At 33.5% G+C, this 24236-nt stretch overlaps 2 protein-coding genes and 1 long non-coding RNA gene across 5 annotated transcripts; 1 reads left to right on the top strand and 2 right to left on the bottom strand.

The window, feature by feature from the left end:
* The first annotated feature begins 830 nt into the window (after positions 1-830).
* Positions 831-6269, top strand: LOC108215391 (DEAD-box ATP-dependent RNA helicase 32). The gene is made up of 8 exons (XM_017387894.2): positions 831-1287; positions 2418-2693; positions 3028-3351; positions 4012-4203; positions 4283-4438; positions 4669-5081; positions 5187-5347; positions 5744-6269. The coding sequence occupies exons 1-8, from the start codon at positions 919-921 to the stop codon at positions 6085-6087; spliced, it is 2235 nt and encodes a 744-aa protein (XP_017243383.1). The 5' UTR covers positions 831-918; the 3' UTR covers positions 6088-6269.
* Positions 6270-7845: 1576 nt separating this feature from the next.
* LOC108214278 (polyadenylate-binding protein RBP45) lies at positions 7846-12776 on the bottom strand. 3 transcript variants are annotated; one of them, XM_017386204.2, is made up of 7 exons: positions 12198-12776; positions 11394-11871; positions 9123-9178; positions 8919-9049; positions 8704-8800; positions 8482-8628; positions 7846-8134 (listed from the first exon to the last, which is right to left on the bottom strand). In XM_017386204.2, exons 1-7 carry the CDS (start codon positions 12543-12545, stop codon positions 8132-8134), a joined length of 1260 nt encoding a protein of 419 aa, XP_017241693.1. In that variant the 5' UTR covers positions 12546-12776; the 3' UTR covers positions 7846-8131. The 3 variants fall into 3 exon arrangements, 2 of the variants coding, with proteins under 2 accessions (XP_017241693.1, XP_063946436.1); XR_010290304.1 differs by lacking the exons at positions 7846-8134; positions 8482-8628; positions 8704-8800 and adding an exon at positions 10983-11067 and having other exon boundaries at positions 8966-9049; positions 12198-12740; XM_064090366.1 differs by lacking the exons at positions 7846-8134; positions 8482-8628; positions 8704-8800 and having other exon boundaries at positions 8915-9049; positions 12198-12734.
* Positions 12777-20904: 8128 nt separating this feature from the next.
* Positions 20905-22685, bottom strand: LOC135151092 (uncharacterized). The gene is made up of 3 exons (XR_010289591.1): positions 22627-22685; positions 21861-21915; positions 20905-21418 (listed from the first exon to the last, which is right to left on the bottom strand). It is a non-coding gene; the product is annotated as an uncharacterized LOC135151092 (long non-coding RNA).
* Positions 22686-24236: the final 1551 nt, after the last annotated feature.

Below are 24236 nucleotides of genomic sequence, written 5' to 3'. Positions count from 1 at the left end.
AAGTTTTGAAATGTATAAAATTGAATGGGACATCCCGAAAAGGAAAGTGTATAGAAATCAGAGGGACGGAGGGAGTATATGTTACATATATATATATTATAAATAATTTAATATGTGTATAATATTTGGTTCATAAAATAATATGTCTAAATATATATATATATATATGTATGTATGTATGTATATATGTTACATATATATATATATATATATATATATATATATATAATATTCGGGTTTTTTTCGGGTTTCGGATCGGGTATCCGTCGGATCGGATTATTTTGTCATCCCTACTCTATGCCCTCCCTCTCTCTATATATCTCTCTCAAACTATAACAACAATCTTTTTCACTTTCTCTGCCACTATCACGGCGAAAGAAAGAGAAGGACAATAATCGGAAAATGATGCTGGAGTTGAGCGCGGCCGGTGCTAATGATGATGGAGAGTAAGGTGTTACTGGCGGAAGAGAATTAATTAGTATCAGAGGAGACGACGGTGCTAGAATTGATGAAGATGACGAAGACGACGATGCTCCAACTGAAATTTATTGAGGTCCGAGAAGTGTAATCTAAATATCAAAATCAAAATCAAAATACCACAAATCCAAATAAACTCAACTTAATATAATAATTTTAATATTTATTTTTCTGTTATTGAACATTTTAAAATCAGTTAATAAATCCGATTATTTATAAAATATTAAAATTGTGAGAATAGGATCACATATATATAATTATAGATATGTATTTTATCATTAATCTGATAGCTCGTAATTAAATAAATAATTATTTATTTATTTATCCGCTAACATACGAAACCCTAAATAACGGCTAAAACCCATTGGCTTGCCGTCCAGCATAGTGTTTTCACATACCAATATACTACCTTAAACCCAGAAGCTTGAACTCATAGCAACCATGAAAGCCCCCAAATCCAAGAAATTGAGGTTACAAAAGAGACTTTCAGAGGTTGATGAAATCAATTTGCTGGACTCCTGGATCAATTTCGGCAAACCCGACCCGGGTTCCAACCCGCTCTCCGTTCCATCGCTGCCAAACAGTGCGCCGATTGGGAAAATTGATGAGAATACATATTCACAGTACGCAGGTTCCAAGAAATTTAATCAGCTGCCTTTGTCTCAGAAAACAAAAGATGGGTTGAGGGATTCTAAGTATACGAAAATGACTGATATTCAGAGGGCTTCTTTGCCGCATTCGCTTGCTGGGAGGGATATTCTTGGTGCTGCGAAAACTGGCTCCGGAAAGACTCTTGCTTTTATCATTCCTGTTAGTTCTCTTTCTTGTTCAGTTTCGCCTTTTTATTCGTCTTTCATTTGGTATAATTTGGTCTTGTGCTCTTGCTAGTTACATTGCTAAATTTGAAATTATTTGCTAGTTGTGTGAGGTTTATGCTATGCTGACAAGGAATTGTGAAGTGGTGTATGGCTTGTGCTGATTAGGCTTATTATCTGCAATTGGGGTTGTGGATATTTGGCAAAAGCCTCTTAGGGTTATTTACATAAATTACTCTATCGCTTGGTTTGGTAGGAGAGGACGGATTGAAAAGTTGTGAATATAACTTAAAGAGTACGAAATCATGTAGTAGGGTAGAGTGAGATTAATGAGACAAAATTTTTAGTTAGGTTTGTGAGAAAATGAGCAAGACCAAAGAAGCGAATGAAGAATTAATATCGGTTTGGCTAGTGTGTGCCCATGGGCACATGCTAAGCACTAACATTAATAAAAATGGAGGGTTTTGATTGGTGTGGTTGTTGTAACTGCAGGGGGGTCCACCATTATTAAAGAAGGTAAGCCAATAGAAACCCTCCAATTTCATAAATTTTGGTGCTTAGTGTGTGCCCATGGGCACACCATAGAAAAACCGAATTAATATTTATGTAATAAACTGTTGGGGTTCCGCTCTAGTTTATGCTAGTAGAGATGGGTACGGAATAATAGAAGTTGTGAATATGCCCACAAAATGATACTGATATCATTTCATTCCCTCAAACCAATTGGAGCATAAGTGTGTGGACAACTTGATGGAGCTCTTTTCTTTCTTTCCTTTCTTCTTGGTTTTTTTTTTTTTTGGGGGGGTGGTGGTTAGTGGTAGAATAATGACATGAGCAATTAAATATAGATGGTATCTAGCATCTACCATACTGCAGCAGTTTTAAAACTGTAGGTAATGATTTTATAAGCTTATGCAAGTCGTTAAGTATTATTTTAGAAACAATCATGCTACTTAAGTATCTATATTAGGTCCTTCGTATATCCTTTATCATTGCAAAAATAAACCATCTAACAAGTAACCAGTTTTTGTAATTCAGTTTGATTTACACACAAGTGCAGCACACGAAGCTATATATGACAGGGTAACATTAAAATAATTTTGTCTCAAAATTATTCTGTTTCAGGTTCTTGAAAAGTTATATAAGCAGAGATGGGGTCCACAGGATGGGGTTGGCAGCATTATAATATCTCCGACAAGGGAATTAGCAAGTCAGCTTTTTGAAGTTCTGAAATCTGTTGGAAAGCACCATGGTTTTAGTGCTGGTCTCCTTATTGGTGGGCGTAAAGATGTTGATATGGAGAAGGAGCACGTTAATGATCTCAACATCTTGGTTTGTACTCCAGGGCGGCTTCTTCAGCACATGGACGAGACTCCAAATTTTGAGTGTTCCCAGTTGCAGGTCAAAAAAAAAAATCAATTGCTAACCTCATGTGGGATTAACTATTTTCTTTCACCACTTAATGAATTAATTTTAACCACTAATTTACTGCTAGTTATAATGAATATTTTAATTTAATTTTAGTTTTTTTTAATTTGTTACATATCAAAGAGTTTGCAGGCAGCTTCTTCAACATATAATTATTTGATATCTGAAAACAAATTCAGTGTTTTTTCTTCTTTAGCTATCTGAGAAAAAGTATTTCTAGATGACCTAATAATTTCTTACAAAGTGTTTTTGCATATGATGTTTATATAATTGCTGATTCGGGTGTATTCTTCCGGCTAGGAAACAGGTACTAGTCCTAGATGAGGCAGATCGTATACTTGATGTGGGATTTAAGAAAGTAATAAATGCAATAGTTTCTCAGCTACCAAAACATAGACAAACATTTCTTTTCTCTGCAACCCAAACAAAGTCTGTTCAGGATCTCGCAAGACTTAGTTTGAAGGACCCTGAATACATTAGCGTCCATGAAGAATCTGTAACTGCAACTCCTAGTCGCTTGCATCAGACCGCAATGATTGTGCCACTTGATCAAAAGTTAGACATGTTGTGGAGCTTCGTAAAGGCACATCTTAACTCGAGAATACTCGTTTTTCTGTCAAGCTGCAAGCAGGTAATTGCCGTCTGTCATGGTTCAGTGGAGCTAATATTATCTATTTAGTTTCTCATGTTTCTGAGTAATAAACCTGATCATGAAGCTTGGCTCGACTTTGTTTTCTTTTTTTTTTTTTTGGTGCATCTTCATCATAAACTTAAGGCTTGCCTTTTTTTACCCCTTTTTGTGGCTTGTTTTTTCTTCTTCTTTGATTAGAGTATTATTACCTCTTTAGTTAAATTGAATTGTTAGTAATTTTCAATTATAACACTGTTGCTGCATTTGTCTATAATAAAAATCACACACAGGTACTGTTAATATCACTTTTATGACAGAGGTGTATTCCATACATTCAGCCGCACTTAGCTAAGAACTGCTATAAAGTTGCAATAGGGCCATTATTGCTTGGGTTCTGGTTGGCTGTTTGATCAAAATAACCCCTCTGGCCTATCTTATGCTTTCAATCATTTTTAACTTACCATCCTTTATGCAAAATGGTCCGTGAGTCCGTGACATCAATGAGCATAGTCCCATACAGCGTTCACTTTTCTAACATTTAACTATATTCGGACTCAGTTCAAGGTTCTAAAACTTAATTTTATGTGTTCTGTTTGCATTCCTGTTACCAGATGTCTGTATATCATACTTCAACTTATATCGGATTCAATCCTGTGATAGGTGAAATTTGTATTTGAAGCATTTAAGAAACTCAGACCAGGAATTCCTTTAAAGTGCCTGCATGGAAGAATGAAGCAAGAGAAACGAATGGGTATTTATTCTCAATTCTGTGAGAAACGTTCCATTCTTTTTTCAACAGATGTAGCCTCTAGAGGCCTCGACTTCAACAAGGCTGTTGATTGGGTTGTCCAGGTGATTTGATATCACTTATAATTTTGCCGCATATTCTTGATTACTACATCAGGCCTGTATTTATCTCTTATTTTTCTAGGTGGATTGTCCAGACGATGTTGCATCTTACATTCATAGGGTGGGTCGCACGGCCCGCTATCAGTCTGCTGGAAGATCTGTGTTATTCCTGATGCCAACAGAAATGAAAATGCTGGAAAAGTTGCAAGAGAAGAAAATTCCTGTACAGTTTATCAAGGTATGCTTGTTTCTGGAAATCTGCAGCCTCTCTCTTCTCTCTCTCTCTAGAATATAGATATGGATCGATTTCAATATTCGTTACATTTTCTCCTGGCAAACTTATTGTGTTAATAAGTTATGTATTTGATTAAAGAACTGGTTTTTCGATTGTTTGAAAGTAAAATTCATGCATATACTGATACACACAAACCTACACGAGTATATCACCTTAATTGCTGTTTATTTCAGGCAAACACTAAAAGGCTGCAACCAGTTTCTGGGTTATTGGCAGCTTTATTAGTCAAATACAAAGATCTACAATCCCTTGCTCAAAGGGCATTCATCACATATCTTAGATCTATTTATAAACAGCGGGACAAGGAAGTTTTTGATGTGATGAAACTGCCAATTGATGAATTTTCAGCATCATTGGGTCTGCCGATGACACCTAAAATCCGGTTTCTGAACCAGAAATCTATGGGGCTGAAGGAACAAAAAGAACCTAGTCTTCCACCTGAAGTTCCTATTAGAGAAAACTTGTTAGAGCTTTCAACCAAAAGTTCGGATAGATCTGTTGATGATGAAGAGGAAGATAGTTTTCTTGTGAAAAAACAGAGCCCGGATGTAGAACATGGAAAAGAATCTTCCTCTGGGAATATTCTGTATGCATTCTTTTCTACCTAGATATTTCAATCTCTATGCTTCTTGTCACTGTTTATAATTTTTTTCCTTCAGCAATTAAGTTGGCCATCTTGTTTTTATTTCAGGCCAGTAACTAGGATTGGGAAGAAAAAGAAGCTAAAAATTAATATCCACCGACCAGCTGGAACCAGAGTTGTCTTTGATGAGGAAGGCAGCACTTTGCCCCCCCTTGCTACAATAGCTGACATGAGTGGTGGTGGATCTCCTGTAATGGACAAAGAGAAAGGTCAGCACTTTTCCTGTTCTGTGTCTAGACAAGTTATGAAGCGGAAGCAAAATAGCAAATACACAGCAGTGTTAAAAAAAAAAAAAGAGGGATGGGGGTGTATAATGTGTATGTGAGCTCATAACAGTTAATTGTTAATAAAATAAAGATACCTTGAATTGAAAGGAGGAAATTGTCTCTCTTAAGGATATAAACACATTATTATATATAGGCTTATTCTCAAGTGTGAAGTGGTTTTTAAATGAACACTGAAAACTAGTTATGTATAGGATTTACATAAAATATAATTTATCTCTCTGTCTTTCGTCAGCTATTAAGATTGCTTGGTTTGAGTCGCGTCAAATATCTCGTTAGCTTGGTTGGCTTATATTGTTTGATGGGGGCTTTTGTTTGCAGTAAATAAAAGATACGCAGAGCTGAGGGAAGAAATGAAGGTGCAAGACAAAGAAGACAAGTTTCTGGACCGCCAACGTCGTAAAGAGAAAAGAATAAAGGCGAAAAATAAGTTAAAGAGGGGAGCAGAAGAAGATGAGGATGATGTAGAAGGTGATGATCTTTCTGAGTCAGATAGAGCAGCTGGACAGAAAGCCAGCAAAAGGTCAAAGATATATTTTGATAGCGACAATGAAGATAGTGAGAGCAAAGGAGGAAGGAATAATATCGGTTTTCCTGCAGATTCCATATCTTTAGCACAGCAGGAAGAACTCGCTCTTAAGTTGTTGAGTTCCATGAATGGTTAGCGTCCTTTAGAGAAGAAAATTAGTTGAGTTTATTTAAAATTTCTTTTCCTTGTCCAAAATTTTGACCAAATACAACTGATAGAGCGAAGTGAAATTGCCCTGTTTACTGTCCAAAATATATGACTGTGTGTAGACTGTAATGAAAAAGTGTTGCCCAATATATATTTTCTCATTTTGTAGTAGCTCTTTTTAGTAGGGATTAATAGCTTGATATCCAGTTTCACGTTACACCGTTGAGTTTTTCAGTTGCATCGGAGAAGTTATTAATAACTACGATGGCTGCATGCTTCCCAGCATTATCTGTTATCCATAGGACAATTAACAAAACATTTGGTATCTTTATTATTTAACTTTCTTACAAATTTAGAATGAGTACTTGAACATTTATAATACACAAAGAAGACTATAGATACGGACTAACACATGCTATTAATGATAATTGATAAACGTCTAAAAATAGGTGTAACTAACACTCCACTCCTGGTTTGTTTTAATGGGTACTATAAAAATTGATCGATTAATATCATATGAATTCTGATATAATTCGTAAAAATCAGGTTAAAATCCAGTTTATATAAAAATGGGTCAAGTTGGTACCTAATTGGTGATTAATCAGTTATAATATTAAAGTTTGGGAGTATATGATTGTATTATAAACAATATTTAATTAATACCAATTAATCATTAAACCATGTCTAATTTCTTCTATTTCCCATTTTTACAAGATTAATTTTAATATAATGAACACCATTGAAACAAGTCCCGGAATAACTCTATACGAGAAAGCATATTAAATATTTCTTTTATTCCCATTCATTCGTTTTATTCACGACAAAGCTTTATTTAGAATTTACTACTCTACAATATTTGGCAGTTTCAAAAGTTCGGAAAAAGATCCCTATAGAAATTTGAAAATGGTACAACAATATAATACGGTATAAAAGGAGTATTTTATGTTCTTTGACTAGTAGTCTATTACGATTTCTAAAAAGTACTCCCTCCATCCCATTTTAAGTGTTCATTTTTCCAAAAAAAAAATTCCCAAAATATGTGTCATACTCTTTAACCCATGTAAAATTTATACTATTTCCAATATAGTATTAAATACAACCAACAACCCCTCATCAATATATTTAGAAGCATTATGCATGTATAGTGTAATTTGAAATGAGAGAAGGTCCAATACACAATAATTAATGAGATACGTAATTAATATGTATGAAAACTAGGCTGATTAGCTGTGTAAAGATGATGATAAAAACATTACATTAATTATTTCTTAATATGTGTGAAAATTGCAAAATGGACACTTAAAATGGGATGGAGGGAGTAAGTACCAGATTTCAATTTCAATAAAAAAAGAAAGTTTGTCTGTTAATTAAGTGTAGTGTGAATGTGTGATTACAAAAATTTAAAAATATTATAATTTTAAGTTTTATCTTTTTAGCACGTCCAAAAAATAAGTTCATAAAATCAGACCGAGAGTTTATATACGGCCACATACTAGTCGACAACGTATTTTCTTGGCACCCTTCCTCAACATCTCAGCACCAAAATAGGAGGAAAACCAAGAGTACCATGCCACATCAACACTAAAATTTATAGCCTCTCGGCAATTAGAGATTCCTATTAGAAACCCCCCACAGATCTATCAACGAGTGAGCAACTCACCAACTAATCATTTGCCAAAAAGCCATTATTCAAACAAAGATACATTTTTAAGTCAGGAAACATAGGTCTATCAACTGGCAAAAGAAAGAACAAGCAAATAACAATCTTATATAAGCAGGCAAACCTAGTAACTATGATTTTCTACCATTCAAGTTTACACAACTCAAACATAAATAGTAACAAACTTCAAAACATTCATTATCCAAACACCAAAACAGGGCACCATCAAATCCATTATCCACAGCCCATTCTAAAGGCCAGAAAAGCAGTAAAGTTGAATAAGAACACAAAGAAACGACAAAGCACTCTCCTTTTGGCTCCAAGCAAAGGAAATTCACTCTCAATCCAGCTCCAAGCAAAACCAGTGGACATATCACTGCAATGGAATATACGAAACAAAAACATGTAAAACAATCTAAAATTGCAACCTCCCGGAATATAAACATCCAACTAAAAGCAGAATGACATGGCACTACCCCTACTAAGTTGGCTAAGATGTTGCAAGTACCATGATAGCAGAGAAACAGAGAGTCATTATAACATGCTAGTTTTGACCTTCCATTAACTAAATATTTGTCTGACTCATTTTAACCAAAATTTAACAGTTCACTAACATGACACTTCTATGTTTGCTCAAATGCTGGAAGTCACACGTATAACTGACCATAACATGGGGGAAGACGGACAAAACTAACATGCAGAGATAGTGAATGATAATATCACCTGTTGCTGTGGCTGCGGATAATTTCCATAAGCAGGATACCCTCCATAGTACATGTTAGGGTCTTGAGGAGGTGGTGCATAACCATATGCATCATACCCTTGTGCATATCCATAATAAGCTCCATACTGAGATTGCTCTGGCTGAGCCTATAATTTAAAAATAATGTTCAGAACATGGCGTGCAAAAAACTGGGTGTGCTATATATTTAGTCAAATTTAAACCTGTTTGCTTGAAGGACTACGGCCCCATGACAGTCGAATATTTTGTCCACCCAATAGAGTATTATTTAACATCGATAAAGCTTGTTCGGCACATGCCCTAGAGAAAACCAAGCCATAGAATTTTAAACAAATCATACAAGGACAGAGAAGAGAATGAAGGTACTACAACTTATTCTACAATCACTATGTAACAGTAGAGAAATATCTTTATTCACCTGTTAGAGAACTGGACAAAACCGCAGCGCTTACCAACTGGTATTTTAACATGGGTAAGCTCACCATACCGGCCAAACACTGCTCTTAATTCATTATCAGAAACATTTGGGTCCAAACCACCAACAAATATCTGCACTCAAAACTGTAGAGTCAGTAATTAAGTAATTTCCACTCAAATACATATACCAAGTAGAACAACCTACAGTTGTATTATTAGGGTCACTTTCGCCTTGATTTCCTTGAGAACTCTGGTAAGAAGCTGCAAATGGCAGATAATCGTGAAAAAGATACCATACACAATACACCCGGATATAAATTCTCCACAACTGCACGCTTAATTCATTCGTAACACAAAAAGTAATCTTCATCTAATGAGAATATGATATAAAGAAGATACCACAATCCCATCAACACAAATATAAGTACAAAACTGACATGGTGTGTCAGTACTTAGTAACATAAAACTGGCGTGATCTAGCAAAAAACCTTTAAATAATAATAATGGTAACCAAGGACACAGCATAGCAGCGTTCCTGTGGAATTCATAATTTTTTTTTGCTTAATCTAGGTGTCCCAGTTTGGTACCACAAAACCCCCACTATTCGTCCCCCACCGACATTCGAAAAAATACTGATGATAGCATGATACCTTGTGAAGGGTCTGCTAAAGCCCCATACCTAGTTAACACCTTTGAGAAAATACAGAACTGGAAGAAGAACCTGTGATTCATATTTAAATCGCATGTCCCAAATATCAAGTTAGATTACCTACTTACCTGGCAAGCTATGCTGCAGAGGCATTAATTTAAAAACAGTAACACTGACCCATCAGAACGATATCACAAACTTATTTACACAGCTCAGGTGTCCCATTACAACTTCAAATAACCCCTCATATTTCCTGTTTGTATCTGATTGTTCAATCCATAGAAGTTGCCAACTGACAGCTGTCTCAACTCACAAGCTGAATGCAAATATAAGCTCCCGCTATCGACTTATTTACAGATAAAGGACCATAAAACATACATCTCTAGATAACTGAATAAGAAATAACATGTCCAAACTTTACCACTCGTGAAAAAATATATAGTTCTATAGCTTGAAAAACAGTACACACGGACACTATGAGATTCTAAGAGATGATATCGCATTTATTTTACTAGGCATGGGACATATTTTCTTTTGACGAGAATAGAATTCTTCGTTGGTCGGGAAAGAAAATAAAAATTGAAATTTAAGGCAGAAGATTATTATATCGTAATATACAAGATTCAGAAATATGACCGAAACTAAAAGGCGCATCAAGAGCTCCATGCAACTATCATAACCATATAGGTAATATTACTTGCACAGGAATTAATCACCATTGAACCGCAGACAGATATACAAATCTAACCTAATAAGGGTAAAGCATGCAGGAATCAGCGTGAAAACTGCTTATAAGTAATATAACTTAAAATCCTACTGCTTAGAAGGCAAAACATGCAGAAATTAGACCAAGAGTGTTTCTAATTGGTTTATTAACAGACAGAAAGAAATTGGAATTGTATGCCCAGTGTGGCAGCGCCATAGCCGTGGGGCAATAGGTTAGTTGCCTAGGCGGTACATCTGCACTATAAATTTATACGCATATGACCTAATGGTCACTGTAGGGAAATGCCCCCACTACCCAAAGGGTGCATCCCTGCAAGCAACTACAAATGCACTGGCTTCGCCTCTGTTGTAAATTGACATGCCTGACATACTAAGTTCATACAACCATTGCAAAGGAATAAGACTGGATAAAAAAAAGGTAACTGAAAATTTTGAAATTAAGACACTAGGAAGAGAGAAAAAGATAGTAAATCTAAAACAAGGGCTGCTCCACGAAATAAATAAGGAATTGTCGCTGATTTACATGAATTGAAAACTCTACAGAAAGGAAGGAACAGCCATGAAAATGAAATAATTTACTTAGAAGACTGGTAAAAATCAAGTGCAAAGAACTGAAACTAAGTGAAGTAGTATAATAACTGCCATGAGAAAAACGAAGACTGAAACTCATGGCGAAAACAAAAAACTGACCTAAAGGAGACCACCCCACTACAGTGAAATCATTTCAGCTGATGAAATCAGTTGCAGGCCCCCGAAATGAGAGCCTCTCTGTTTCCTGCTTTGAGACAACATAATTTTTATAAGTTTTTGCATGTTTTAGCAGATATTAAATGTGCCCAAGTTTACAAAGGAAAGAGTACTGGAAGGAAATGACTCTAATTCCACGAATCTTCAAGTCATAACTGAAAGAGCAATCTAATCTTATTACTCTGTACACAATAACAATTAAAAAAATCAACAAGAAGCTTAGAACTGAATAACAAAAATATAATAGCAACAGCATCTAGAACAATCATGGTTTAAAATCATTCACAACTTATACAACTCAGTTTAATATCATAATTCAAAATATCAAGCAAAATATAAGAGCTATTGACATACCTTTTTCATATTGCTGACCACCTCCTATAGGTTTCTTTGTCGCAGCTGGGCCAATACGCATAGGCCTTGTTGAACAAAGAGCTCCATTCATCTCACTCATGGCCCGCATCTGCTCAGTCTCATCGCCAAACCTAACAAACCCATAACCCTTAGACCGACCAGTAGTCCGGTCTGTTACAACTTTTGCGCCCTTAACTGACGAATAATGAGGTTTAAATGTCTCCTGAAGAAGATAATCTGTAACATCAGCAGCCAAATCTCCAACAAAAATTGTGTAGTCAGGTGTGTCATCTGTGCGCCTTTCACCAGCACCAAGAGTAGCCCAGTTGAGTCGAAAGTTCTGCTCACCATTAGGCATCGGTACACCATTGTAAGATTGCAGAACCTGTTCAGCAGCTGCACGGCTCCTAAATTCAAGAAAACCATATCCCTCAGGCTGGCCAGTCTGCTTGTTACGTATCACCTTCACCGACACAAGCTGAAACAAATTCATAATGAAACTTTGTTAAAATCAGACAATAGCATGTTCCTGGAATACAAATGTGAACCTAAACTGTTAACTACATATTCTAATACCACAAATTTACCCCAAACAAGCACAAGAACATATTTACAGAAATATCCTACTACTCTTGATAATGATACCTATAACGCCAGCCATATTCATGAAACACCTTTAGAAACAAAAAACAAAATTACAACGTATCACGGTTAAATTACATATACTTGTGCCTAGTTTTTCGAAGAAGAAAAAATGGATATATTAATCTACATATATATGGATAAAGGATTCGATACGAGTACCTCTCCGGTGTTATAAAAACAGGTATTAATATAAGCCTCATCCATCCACGGCTGCAAATCACCAATCCAAAGCGAGCGAATCTCATCCGTGGCAGACGCAGGAGAGGCCGAGTACTGCGGCGGCGGGACGACGGCCTGAGGAGACTGCTGTGGCCAGAGCTGAGGTGGCTGCATCGCCGCCTGTGATTGATGTTGTTGAGCCTGAGCCTGAGCCTGGGCCTGGGCCTGCATCATCATCCACTGCTGTTGATTCATCGGCGGCGGCGCGTGCTGGTATTGTTGTTGTTGCTGGGGATCGATCGCCATCGGAGCCATCTGTGGTGGGACCACTCCACTCTGTTGCATCATCTTCACAGATAATAATTGAATTGAAATTTTCAAAACTAGGGTTCGTAGATGTGAATTGAAACGCTAAGATAGACGAAGAAATGGATAGATAGAGATATGATGGATTCTAGAGGATGACGAACCCTAATAAACCCGATAATTGAAAAGGGGAGTTTATGTGGGTGGGGAACGCTCTTTATCGATGGATGGATACGTTGAGTCGGTGTTTTTTGGGCCTTTCACTCGTTGGGCTGCTCCAGAACATAAAACTTTTGGATTTGGTTCTTGTCACGTTTGTCCCGCATTATTTGTATGAAATAAGGAGTTTTTAATGATTCAATATTAATATTTGTAGGATAAAATAATTTTGTGGTTATCTATAAAAATAAAAATTATATTAACGTTTCAAAATTAATATTTGTAAGATAAAATAAATTTTATTTTATAAAAATCTTTATGTAATACCAATACTAATATATAAAATTGCAAAATTGGATTATAATTTGTAATATTCGTATATTTTATAATATTTGAATTAGAATAGAAATAGAATTAATAAATTGGGTGATTATTAAATTACTAATTGATAAGAATACTTTAGACTTAGACTCCTAGTACTAGTCGGTAACTTGTGTTTATATATTGAGTTAAGCCTAGCACAAAACACAATTAGCAGAGTATTATTGGTAGCCGCGGAGAGACGATAGCAGAGGTTAAGAGGCGATAAAAGGTTTTGGTGATTTGCGGCGGACAAAGAAATTAGGTACAATATATGTGTTCATCTGATCATGCATTCGAGTCTATACATTATTACTAAGTGATTTAGTAATATACTTACCAAAATACCGAGAAGATACAGGGAATCGTTTCTTATATCTAATAAACCCTAAAGAGGGTAGGCAATTAGAACTTACAACAAAAACAATCATGTTTTAAATAAAATCTACAATCTATAACTTCTAAACATTTTTCATCAATATCATGCATAACATGAATTATAGATATCATATAAAAATCCTATCTTATTTATCAAAATAAATCATACTATTTAAACAGATTGGCTCACCGGAGTCCCTGATCTCTGCTATGCCCTTTTATGACCTCACGTCTAACAGGCTCTGCAACCAGGTTGCTCGACAGATATCCACCATCTCTGCTTTAAATGATATAACTTATGATGACAAATAGATAATATTTGTATATGATATCTTATTGATGAACATGTTCTTCTGTCGAAGATTGTAGGAGAAGAGGTTTAGTTTGCCATAAGAAGAGTAAGTGTAGAGAAATTTAAGATGTATTTCAAGAACTGATGATCTTCAATGTTACAATAAGGTCTCTTATATAGAGATCCCGGTTTTGATTACAGGCATACAATAGCCTTTCAATAATGTATTACAATAATGATACATGAATTATTTTCTGAGTGCAGTCTTTTCTATCTTTTTTAGATTCCTGCTGTCTTCACTTTCTTCAAAAGCTTACAGATTTCCTGTCAACTCATATCTTCTCATATCTGCTTAAGCTTTTCCTGCCACGTTCTCTTATCCGCTACTGATTTTCTTATCTGCTACTGATTTTCTTGTTCCTTTGCCATATCTTTTGCTTCTGCACTGATATCCTTTTTTTTTTTTTAGTCATGGAAATTTTGATATGTTGTAAGAGTAGTACTACAGTCACCAATATGTATCTTGGGCCGTAAAATCATCAACTAAGAAGATACAATCACCAAACTCATATTGGGTTGTAAAAATATTTTTATTATACTACAGTCACCAATTTCATATTGGGCTGTAATAAGATTTGCTAATATTCTACAGTCACCAATTTCATATTGGGCTGTAAAGACATCTTTATTATACTACAGTCACCAATTTCATATTGGGCTGTAAAACATTTTAAGTAAGTATGGTCACCAAACTAAAAGTTTGGGCCATACAAATATTCTCACATTTTATTCAAAAGGATTAGAACATCCTTCTTCTTTTGATGGACTTTGCAGTGTTACTACTAGGGGTGTACACGGGTTGGCGAAACCGACCAACCCGATCCAAACCGATCATATTTCGGCCGATCCAATCCGAAAATATTTAACCCGATTAGTAATTGGATTGAAATAGTATCAATCCGATTTAATTGGGTTGGACATGGGTTTCGGGTTTTATAAACCGATCCAACCCAACCCGATTGAAAAATATGGAAACATATTAAATTTATCCATCTCATCACATATTAGTCTAATCTAATTAGTTTTATTGTATTTGTATGCCCTAAATTTAATATATTAATTTTTGTTTGCTATTTAAATATATATGAGAATAAATTTATGAATGAGAATATGAGATTAAATTCATGAATATATTTGTTCATGATCTGAAACTACTTATTTTTTTGGGGTTTTTTCATAAATATATAGGAAAAAGTACATTTTTGCAAATTTACTTTTCTCAAGAATAGCTATTTGCAGTTTTACTACACTAAGTTTCTAAATTGCAAAAATACTACCCTTCTCTTCTGCAACTGAATGCAACCACGTGCAACTGAATGCCTGATTTCAAGTTCCAGTTCTCGAATGACATTCGAGAACTGGAACTTGAAATCAGGAGTTGCAGTTGCATATGAGGTTGCATATGGTTGAATGCAATCTCATATGCAACTGAAAACTGTAAGTTACAATTGATGTATGGGTACCCCTGGCGGGGCCATTAGATCAAAATAGAATCAACTGAATGCAACCTCATGAGCAACTGAATTTTTTTAGGGTGGGGTGATATTGTGGTGGATTTGGGTTGCAGGCCCGGTAGGAGCAATATTCAACTGAATATGCAATCTCATAAGCAACTAAATGCAACTGAAAACTGTAAATTACAATTGATGTATGGGTGCCCCTGGCGGGGCATTAGATCAAAATGGAATCAACTGAATGCAACCAAATGCAACTAAATGCAACTAAATGCTTGATTTCAAGTTCTAGTCTCCAAATGTCATTTTCGACCAAATTTTCAGAATATATATATATATATATATATATATATATATATATATATATATATATATGGATTCCAAGGATGAGGTCGAAAATGACATTTGAAAAGTGGAACTTGAAATCAGGCATTCAGTTGCATATGAGGTTGCATTTAGTTGCAGGGGAGGGGTAGTATTTTTGCAATTTAGAAACTTAGTTTAGTAAATATGCAATTAATTTAGGAAGATGGTATTTTTGCAAATAAAATCCTAAAAAATAGTATATTTGATAAATTCCCTATTTTTTTTTAACTGTTTTCAATTTTATGTCTTTGACAAGATTGTTAAAGTAATTTTAAGTATAAGAAATTGGATGTTGAAGACCTATTCGACACCTGCGATTATAACCAAACCAATCCGAACCGATCCAAACCGAAATACTACAAATTGGTTTGAGTTACAAATTTATACGGTTCGGTTTGGGTTGAAATTTTGAAAACCCGATTTAATTGGGTTGGGTCAATAAATTCCGCTAACCCGCCCAACCCGAACCGTGTACACCCCTAGTTACTACTGTCTTCCTCATTTGGCCTGGTGTCATTTCCTTGTAAAGTTCCCTTGTCTTTATGGAATGATTGTATTTTCCTTCTGTAACTCTTTTATACATTGCTGTTAACTCGGTTGTATCTGTTTTCAAAACATCATTATTATAATATAATGTTAGTATTTCTTCAACATCTCCTCCCATCCTGGTACCCAATACACATGCCTTCCTTCCTCTAATAAAATCTTCCAGTTTGGACTTTAGAACTGCTATTCCGATTGCTCTTTTGTTACATATCCAATCTTCAAATTCTTCTAGATGTTTTATATGATCTGTTAAACTGTCACTAAATATTAATATATCATCTATATATACTAAACAAAAATCATTCATTTCTCTAAATATTTTATCCATTCTTCTCTGAAATATTTGAGGGGCTGTTCTTAATCCAAAGGGTAATACCATCCATTCATAATGTCCTTGTGGTACACTGAATGCAGTTAAACATCTGGATTCTTCCGTCAATTTGATCTGCCAATATCCACTCTTACAATCAAATTTACTAAACCATCTTTTATTACTTGTTTTATTAATTAAATTCCTTTTGTATGGTAGGAAATATCCATCAAATATTGTCTTTTTATTTAATTCTCTATAATCAATTACCATTCTAGCTTTTCCTCTTTTTGTTTCATTAATTTCTTACCAAAAAGGCTGGGCTACTATGTGGGCTTTTGCTTTCCTTTATTAGTCCTAAAGTTAACAGTTCCTTTATTTGAATTTCTAATTCCTTCTGATCTGTTGGACTATATCTAATTGGTCGATTCCTTATTATCTCATTGGGATCTATTATTTTTATCTCGGCATATATTTTTTCCCTCTCCCATAATTTCATTGGATGCTCTCCAAAATTTATTTTTAATGCTTCTAGATATTTTTGTTTCAATAGTTCTAGATTAGTTTGTCGTTCAGTTCTTATATTATTAATACTAATTGATTTTACAGGTACTATTCTTTTTAGTACTATCCATTTTCCACATGGAGTTAATAGACTTATTGATTCTTTTTATTACTTGGGTTTTAAAATAATCTAAAAAATTATTTCCTAGTATCATTTGTTGCTTCATATTATTTTCCTGATAAACTATAGGTAATTTAAACCTAGTTTTATCTAATATAAACTTCACATTTTCTGCTATTATATCTAACTCTTTCATATGTTCATTAAATCCTGTTACTCTAATCCTATGTGTTTTTGTTCTTTTCCATTTATGTTGAATAAAAACCTCTTTTTTAGCTAAACAAATATCTGCTCCACTATCTATAAACATCTTTTGTTTTATATATTTTGAAGGCTTATATTCTACATCTGCTTCGACATATATAACTACCATCTTATTCTGTTTCAAATAATTCATCACTACTAGTATTATTTTCTTCTATATAATTTATTTCTTCAGGCTCTGTTTCACTAATATAAAATATTTTATCATTGTACCAGTCATTATCATTGTCTTCTTTTATATATTCTAATTTCATTATAAAATCCGTACTATCTATATATTTTACTCCATTTTGTTTTAATTTTGGACATTTATTAGCATAATGTCCTTTTTCATTACAATTCCAGCATTTACAATCTGTTATTTTTGTTTTACTATTACCTTGTAAAGGTTTGGTATATCTCCTTTTTCTAAACTTTCTTTTGTATTTAAATCTTTTCCTATTTTCAGGAGTATTTTTATATCTCCTAAATCTTCTTCTTTTATATTTAAATGATTTATAAGGCCTATATGATTTATTTCGTTTTTTATAATATTCATCCTTATTATAACTTGATTTTTTATATTTCCTATATCTATTTTTTGTATTATTTATCTTATTATCACATCCAAATACTAATTTTCTTTCTGTAAAACCACATATTTCCTTTAATCCGTGCTTTTTATCTTTTTTTATTTTTTGTTGAACTCTATATTCTTCACATTTACGCATTAAATATAATCTTAATACTCTAATTCTTTCTCCTAACGTATTTTCCTTAGGTTCTAGATTAGTATATTCTTTGGTGATTTCTGTGTTATATGGTGAGGGTAAATGATCATAATAAAGTTGTTGGTATACTATACTTTCATCTGGTAAAAACTTTGCTTCATAAAATAATTTTGAAAAGCTTATAGTATACTCTGGTAATTTATTTATCTTACAACATTTCATATTGTTTAGATACATCACTATCTCTATTTTTCTCTCAACCATTACCTGTTCTTGCGCTACAAACCATTGCTCTCCTAGAAATTCTCTTTTTAATACTACATCAAACATGTTTAACATATCCCTCCAAGTTTTAGCATTCTGTTTTGCTTCCTCTTTTAATGCATAATTTATACTTTCAATCCAAAATGCGGCCTTTCCGATAATTGTTTTGGATATTAGGTCATAAATATAATCTATATTATCCAAATTTTTAGCATTCATTAGGGCTATATACATCCCTAGATTCCAATCTTTAATTCTCCTACTTATTTCTTGCTCATCATATACATTATCTAAATCTAGAAAATATCCATTTATATTAATTCCTTGTGTTATTGATCCTACAAAGTCTTGTACTTGATCTCTTTGTCCTAGAGGAATATGATCTGTTCCTATATTATTTCTTCTAGCTATTATATGATCTCCTAGTTCCTCTTCTGGATAGTCTTCAGCATCTTTATTAATAATTTTTTCTGTTTCCATATCATTATCTGTTTGTATATAAGAATTTTCCTCTTGTTCTATATCACTTTCATCCTCTATTATAGCGTTTATATTTTTCATTTTTCCCAAAGCCTCTAAAATTTCTTGATTTTCTTTTATTATAATTTCTTGTTCCTTATTATCTGATTCCTCCAGATACCTTATCTCCTCTTCTTCTGTATTACTACTATCGATTTGTTCTTTATCTGTTTCATTACTACTGTCCTGGAATTCTATTTTTTCTTTTCCTTTTTGTCTACTTAATTCTATTTTTAATTGACTTATTTTATTTTTTAAACTTTCTACATTTTCTAGTACCTTTATTACTTCTAATTTTGTTTCTCTTAATTCTTTCTTTTGAATTTTATATTTATTTTTATAAAATTTATATTTATTTAACCATTCTATGTTAGTTTTACTTCTTAGCTTAAAATTTTCCTTTTTTAATTCTTCTAATTCATCTTGTTTATTTATTTTTTCTACTGTTTTATTTTCATTTTTTATGGGTTCATACTTTTTTCTTTCTCTTTCCATAATTTCCTTTCCGTATTTTTTAAGAAAGGTGATTACACTATGTTCTTGTATAGACATTTTTTCAGAATTTTCCTTTTTTATGGAGTTCGGCTAAACTATTTATTGCCCTCTTAACTCCTGTTGACATCTGAGGTTTTGATTTACTTATATCCATAAGTATAGGGCTTTTAATACTACTTCCTATTATATTTACTAGGGAATTATGCCCGCGCTTCGCGAGCTCCTATTAAAATTGTTTAAACATAAATAAAATCAAGCATTGCAAATATATTTTAAAAATATGCGAATTTGTAATATTAGTACCAACAATTTCATAAGAGAAGATGATCATGAATACTCCCCTTACTATGAAAAATTCACATATATCTGTAGTGATCCCAAAAAAATAATAATTATTTATTCAGACCATTGACCCAAAATTCTTCTTACAAAATAAAGAGACGGCTTATTACGCTTATTTCTAACTGGAGAGAAGATGAAGTGTTATCGAGATGACTTATTACGCAAACAGTACGAATAACTGCTCATAACTTATAAACCAGAAGCTGGACTTATAAGTCTTAAACAAACACCCACTTAGTATTTACGATAATTTCATAACCAAACTTTAAGTAAGTTGTTGTGCAACCATATAACTTTTCGATATTCGATCCACGTTTCCGATATGAATCATGAACAACTAATCATTTCATAAATTTCATAAATTTCTTAATAATTTAATTTCATAAATTGTACTAACATGGAGCATGAAAATAACTAAATTATTATAGCACGTTTAGCATGATTATATATATATTATATGATATGATTACACGAGCCACTGACCATTTAAAATTTAAATAGGACATCCACTGTGAAATTAAAATAAAATTATTTAATTATTAAATAATTTTGAAATAAAAAAAATATTTCCTAATAATTTTGATCTTGTTAATCAATTTTTGAATTTCACAATAGTACTTTAAAAATTTTGACAAATTTTATGTAAATTTTATAAACATTAACTTTTCAAATATAATTTTTTGTGGTAGCCAAATATCAACGCATTTTAATATATTAAGAAATAAAAATAGCAAACATTTAAATTTTAAAAACATTATGTTTTATAGGTTTATCAAGAAATATTAATTTACAATTTTATGTAAAAAAATTATTCTTATTAAAAGCATAACATGGATGTATAATGTTAAAATATGATTATTTAGTTTGTACTCATAGTGAGTCCGTCTACTTTGAGAAAATTTTAAGAGTCGTCTAGTATTGTTTTCAATTTTATCGTGTCTTTGTAAAGGATATATTTTAACACAAAATTAAACCTGGAGATTTTAGAGAACATTCAATCTAAAGAAAAAAGGAAATAAAAAAAGATAGAAGAAGAAATGTAGATAAAAGTAATGTCGATCTAGAGTTTGCAAAGCTGGAAACACTGCCCCAAAATAAGGACACACAGACGACCATCAATTTCAACTTGCCAATTGCAGAGAATAAATAACATACATCTTCAAAGTATAATAATCTGGTATCTTATCTTTTTAGATGGAAGTACAGAGACAACACCACATTTATACATAGGCACAGCCAACAATAGTTCAATCCGACTGGGACTACCATCCAAAACTGCTTATCGCAAAAGATATACACTATTTGCAAACGTGTCACACACAATAAAAGATTTGATCCACATTATAATACATTGTTATTGTTATTTAACACATACTTAACAATGTCATAGGCATGACACGAAAGCCAGAAATGCCTAGTGTTGACCACCGGAAAACTTCTCCTTTATCGTTTCAATTTTATTTCTTTCTTCTCATAAAGCCGCTTTTCTGGCTATAGCTGTTCCATATCCTATAATAATACCATATGATCCTCTAGTACATGGATTAGTAGTTTGAGTATGCTCCTTCCTACTTGTGCCCGCCTGACAACTTCTCATTTATCTTCTCCTTGATTCCCTTCTTCCACTTTTCTCTATTCCATCATTCCCAGAAGAGATGGAGCTGGAACTACCTCAGCTGAGTGGTGAAGCTGTGACTGGCCATGGGTACCAGTGGACAGGCCCACACCATGCACCAATTGTAGCACCAGTGCCATGCATGCCAGTTGCAACCTGCACCAGAATCGGTTAGTCTACTCTTCTATCCTTGATATCCTCCTTCATTGTGGTTTACCATTATAGAACTTCTCAACAATTGATTCACGATTGAAATTTAATAGAGACGTTGATGAAGAATTTCGATATCAGTGCTTCAAGATAAATATCTCTTACAAAATCAAATCAAATTAAGAATTAATTAATTCACTCACAACAGCTACTCTCAACACTTCTGATTATCAGTTGTCGAAGTCCATCAGTACCAAGTTACTCTCAGTTGTAGAGATAATTAAATCTGAATGATCAAATCTACATAAGCATTCAAAATGAATTTCATGACTGAATATGCAAACTCTAACTAATTACAAATATAAGAGTTATAGTGTATTACAATTAAACAAATAAAACAAACCACTGATCATGTGAGGAATTTCGCGATTATATTTCATAAATTTACCTCTGATACAGATGTATTTTGCAAGCTCAAGTCCCAATTCCTCCTGCCTGTCATCCTAAAAGATTGAAAAACCACATATGAGACAGATACATGTACATGAAAGTAACGAAGCAGCCACGCACATTGAAATCAATAAACTATTCATTCCAAATGAGCACAATAAAATCGATAAAATATTCACTCCAAGTCAACCAAGCTAAATAAAAAAATGCAGAACTCCTAACCTATACTATAGCTCCAAAATTACAAACGACAAATTAAGAAGAAAGATCAATCCAAATAACTATTTTTACTCTTAACTCACATTAGCATTCCGTCGTGTCTGGCCGTAAAAATAAAAATGATAAATAAATGTCAATTCAAATGATGAAGATGGGAATGATAACAGAGACTGAAAATAGTATTAGTAGCATATCTAGAGTGGTGGAAATCAACATCTTGTAAATGAACCCACTAAGGAATGAAAGCATCGCAAACAGTACTTTTAAGCATGGCTTTGTTATCATCCTGTAATAAATCCAACAGTAAGTGAAGCATACACCAACACAAACATATAAAAATAGTTGCATACAAAATCAGACAGTTTATATCGATAAAGAACCGATTGCAATTGTAATTAGATACAAAATAAGCAATAGCATTACTCTAAAATATTAATTGTTAAATATTTTGTTAAATAATACAATGTTTTTGGGCTAATACACATCTTAATTTAAGAATGCATTAAAGATACATCCTGGGATATAAGATGCGTCGTAGAACTTACCCTTCTTCACTTCTTTCTGAACTCCAAAGTTGAAGGCGGTGAATGGAGAAGAGAGAGCATGAAAGGCCTTATTCAAAGGTATATGTCTAATCCTATTTTGTACAACCAGTGATAACTCAACTAGTGTCTGATAACCACTCAACTTGTAACTCAACCTGGAATCGTCTCTGATAAGTTATGTCAGTAGATAGTAGATAGTTTAGTTGGAATCAGTTCAAGAAAGTCTAGTAGATACAAGAATCAGAATGTCAAAAGAATTCCAAGATATCAGCTACAAGCCACTGGAAGAAGTTCATTTCATATGATCAAGCCTCAGTGTCAAATAAACTGTGTAGCAGTTCGGAAGGTATGAAGATTCAAGTATTTATTTCATCAGAGATTCCATATGTGTACTGAAATGAAGAAGAACTAGAAGACAAAGATTCGAAGACCCGACCACAGCTCAAATGTTTAATTGATGGAGAATATTCATTTTAGTTAGGCACAGATGAACCAGACAGTACATTTGTGTGTCAGCTATTTATATTGAATATTTAACATCAAAGGAAGGTGGTCGTTCAAGCCGAGTGATAATCAAGATGAAGGCTCAAGACATTTGCTTTCTGGAATATAGAGTTTTTAATTAATTCTTTGTTAAATAATTAATCTCTATTAATTTATTTAGTTGTTAAATTAATTCAATTAGAATTAATTTGATAATTAAGTTTATTAATAAGTTAATTGATTTAGAATTAATTTACAAAAAGAAAGCAAAAGAAAGAAGGCCAAAAGGAAGGACAAGGAGACCGCCGCTCAGACCTGTCTAGCTATGGGAAAAAGAATTATCACCAACGCAATGGAGTGTGATATATTCTTAATGCTGGAAACCCGGTTGGAATTGATTTATATTTTTCAAAGCAAAAGGGATCTGGTTCCAGACCCACAGGAGACCGAATCTTAGACTTGTCTGACTATGAGGAAAAAGAATTATCACCAACGCTATGGAAAGTGATATAATCTTAAAGCTGGAACCCCGGATGGAATTAAAATATTATTTGCAAGGCAAAAGGAGTCCGGTTCCCGGCCCTCTAGAGACCGCAACTTGGGCCGTAAGGATTTATTTATATTAATAAATATTTTAATTAATTAGAAAATTATATTTATAAATGTCTAATAATGTTAGATATTTATTTATATAATTTCTGGATTAAATTAAATATTTATTAATTAAAGGTTATAAGCTGTGCGGGATTAAAAGCATTTCTAAGGAGCGGGCTATAATAAGACGAAATAGACTAAAAGACGGAAGTTAATAAACTTCAGCGACTTGGCGAAATGGGTTGGTGGCAGCAAGACAATCTTAATTGTCTTGCCGATTCATTTCAGTAGTTCAATGGTGTGCAAGACAATTCTTGTGAATTGTCTTGCCGAAGGCATGTGTAAGACAGCAAGACAATCTCATTGTCTTGTCTTGCCGAGTCAAGTGGATGGTGTGCAAGACAATCCTGGATTGTCTTGCCGATTCTTGCAATTGTCTTACTGGCAGTGCAATTGTCTTCCCTTCCCTTTGATTGTCTTTCTGACTTGGTTAAAGCTTGGTAGACAATCTGTGATTGTCTTCCCTTGCCCCT

Source organism: Daucus carota, chromosome 3, assembly GCF_001625215.2.
Source record: "Daucus carota subsp. sativus chromosome 3, DH1 v3.0, whole genome shotgun sequence".
In the NCBI taxonomy this organism is placed as follows: domain Eukaryota; kingdom Viridiplantae; phylum Streptophyta; class Magnoliopsida; order Apiales; family Apiaceae; genus Daucus; species Daucus carota.
The sequence above is the reverse complement of the archived record's forward strand: the minus strand, read 5'-3'. Positions and strand labels throughout refer to the sequence as shown.

Coding starts and splice junctions, on each gene's coding strand:
- LOC108215391 (XM_017387894.2), top strand. CDS start 919: ATGAAAGCCCCCAAATCCAAGAAATTGAGGTTACAAAAGAGACTTTCA. Junction 5,082..5,186: donor TCTTCCTCTGGGAATATTCT/GTATGCATTCTT, acceptor TTTTTATTTCAG/GCCAGTAACTAGGATTGGGA. Junction 5,348..5,743: donor TGTAATGGACAAAGAGAAAG/GTCAGCACTTTT, acceptor TTTTGTTTGCAG/TAAATAAAAGATACGCAGAG.
- LOC108214278 (XM_017386204.2), bottom strand. CDS start 12,545: ATGATGCAACAGAGTGGAGTGGTCCCACCACAGATGGCTCCGATGGCG. Junction 9,050..9,122: donor GTGACCCTAATAATACAACT/GTAGGTTGTTCT, acceptor TTTTGAGTGCAG/ATATTTGTTGGTGGTTTGGA. Junction 8,801..8,918: donor TTTGTCCAGTTCTCTAACAG/GTGAATAAAGAT, acceptor GGTTTTCTCTAG/GGCATGTGCCGAACAAGCTT.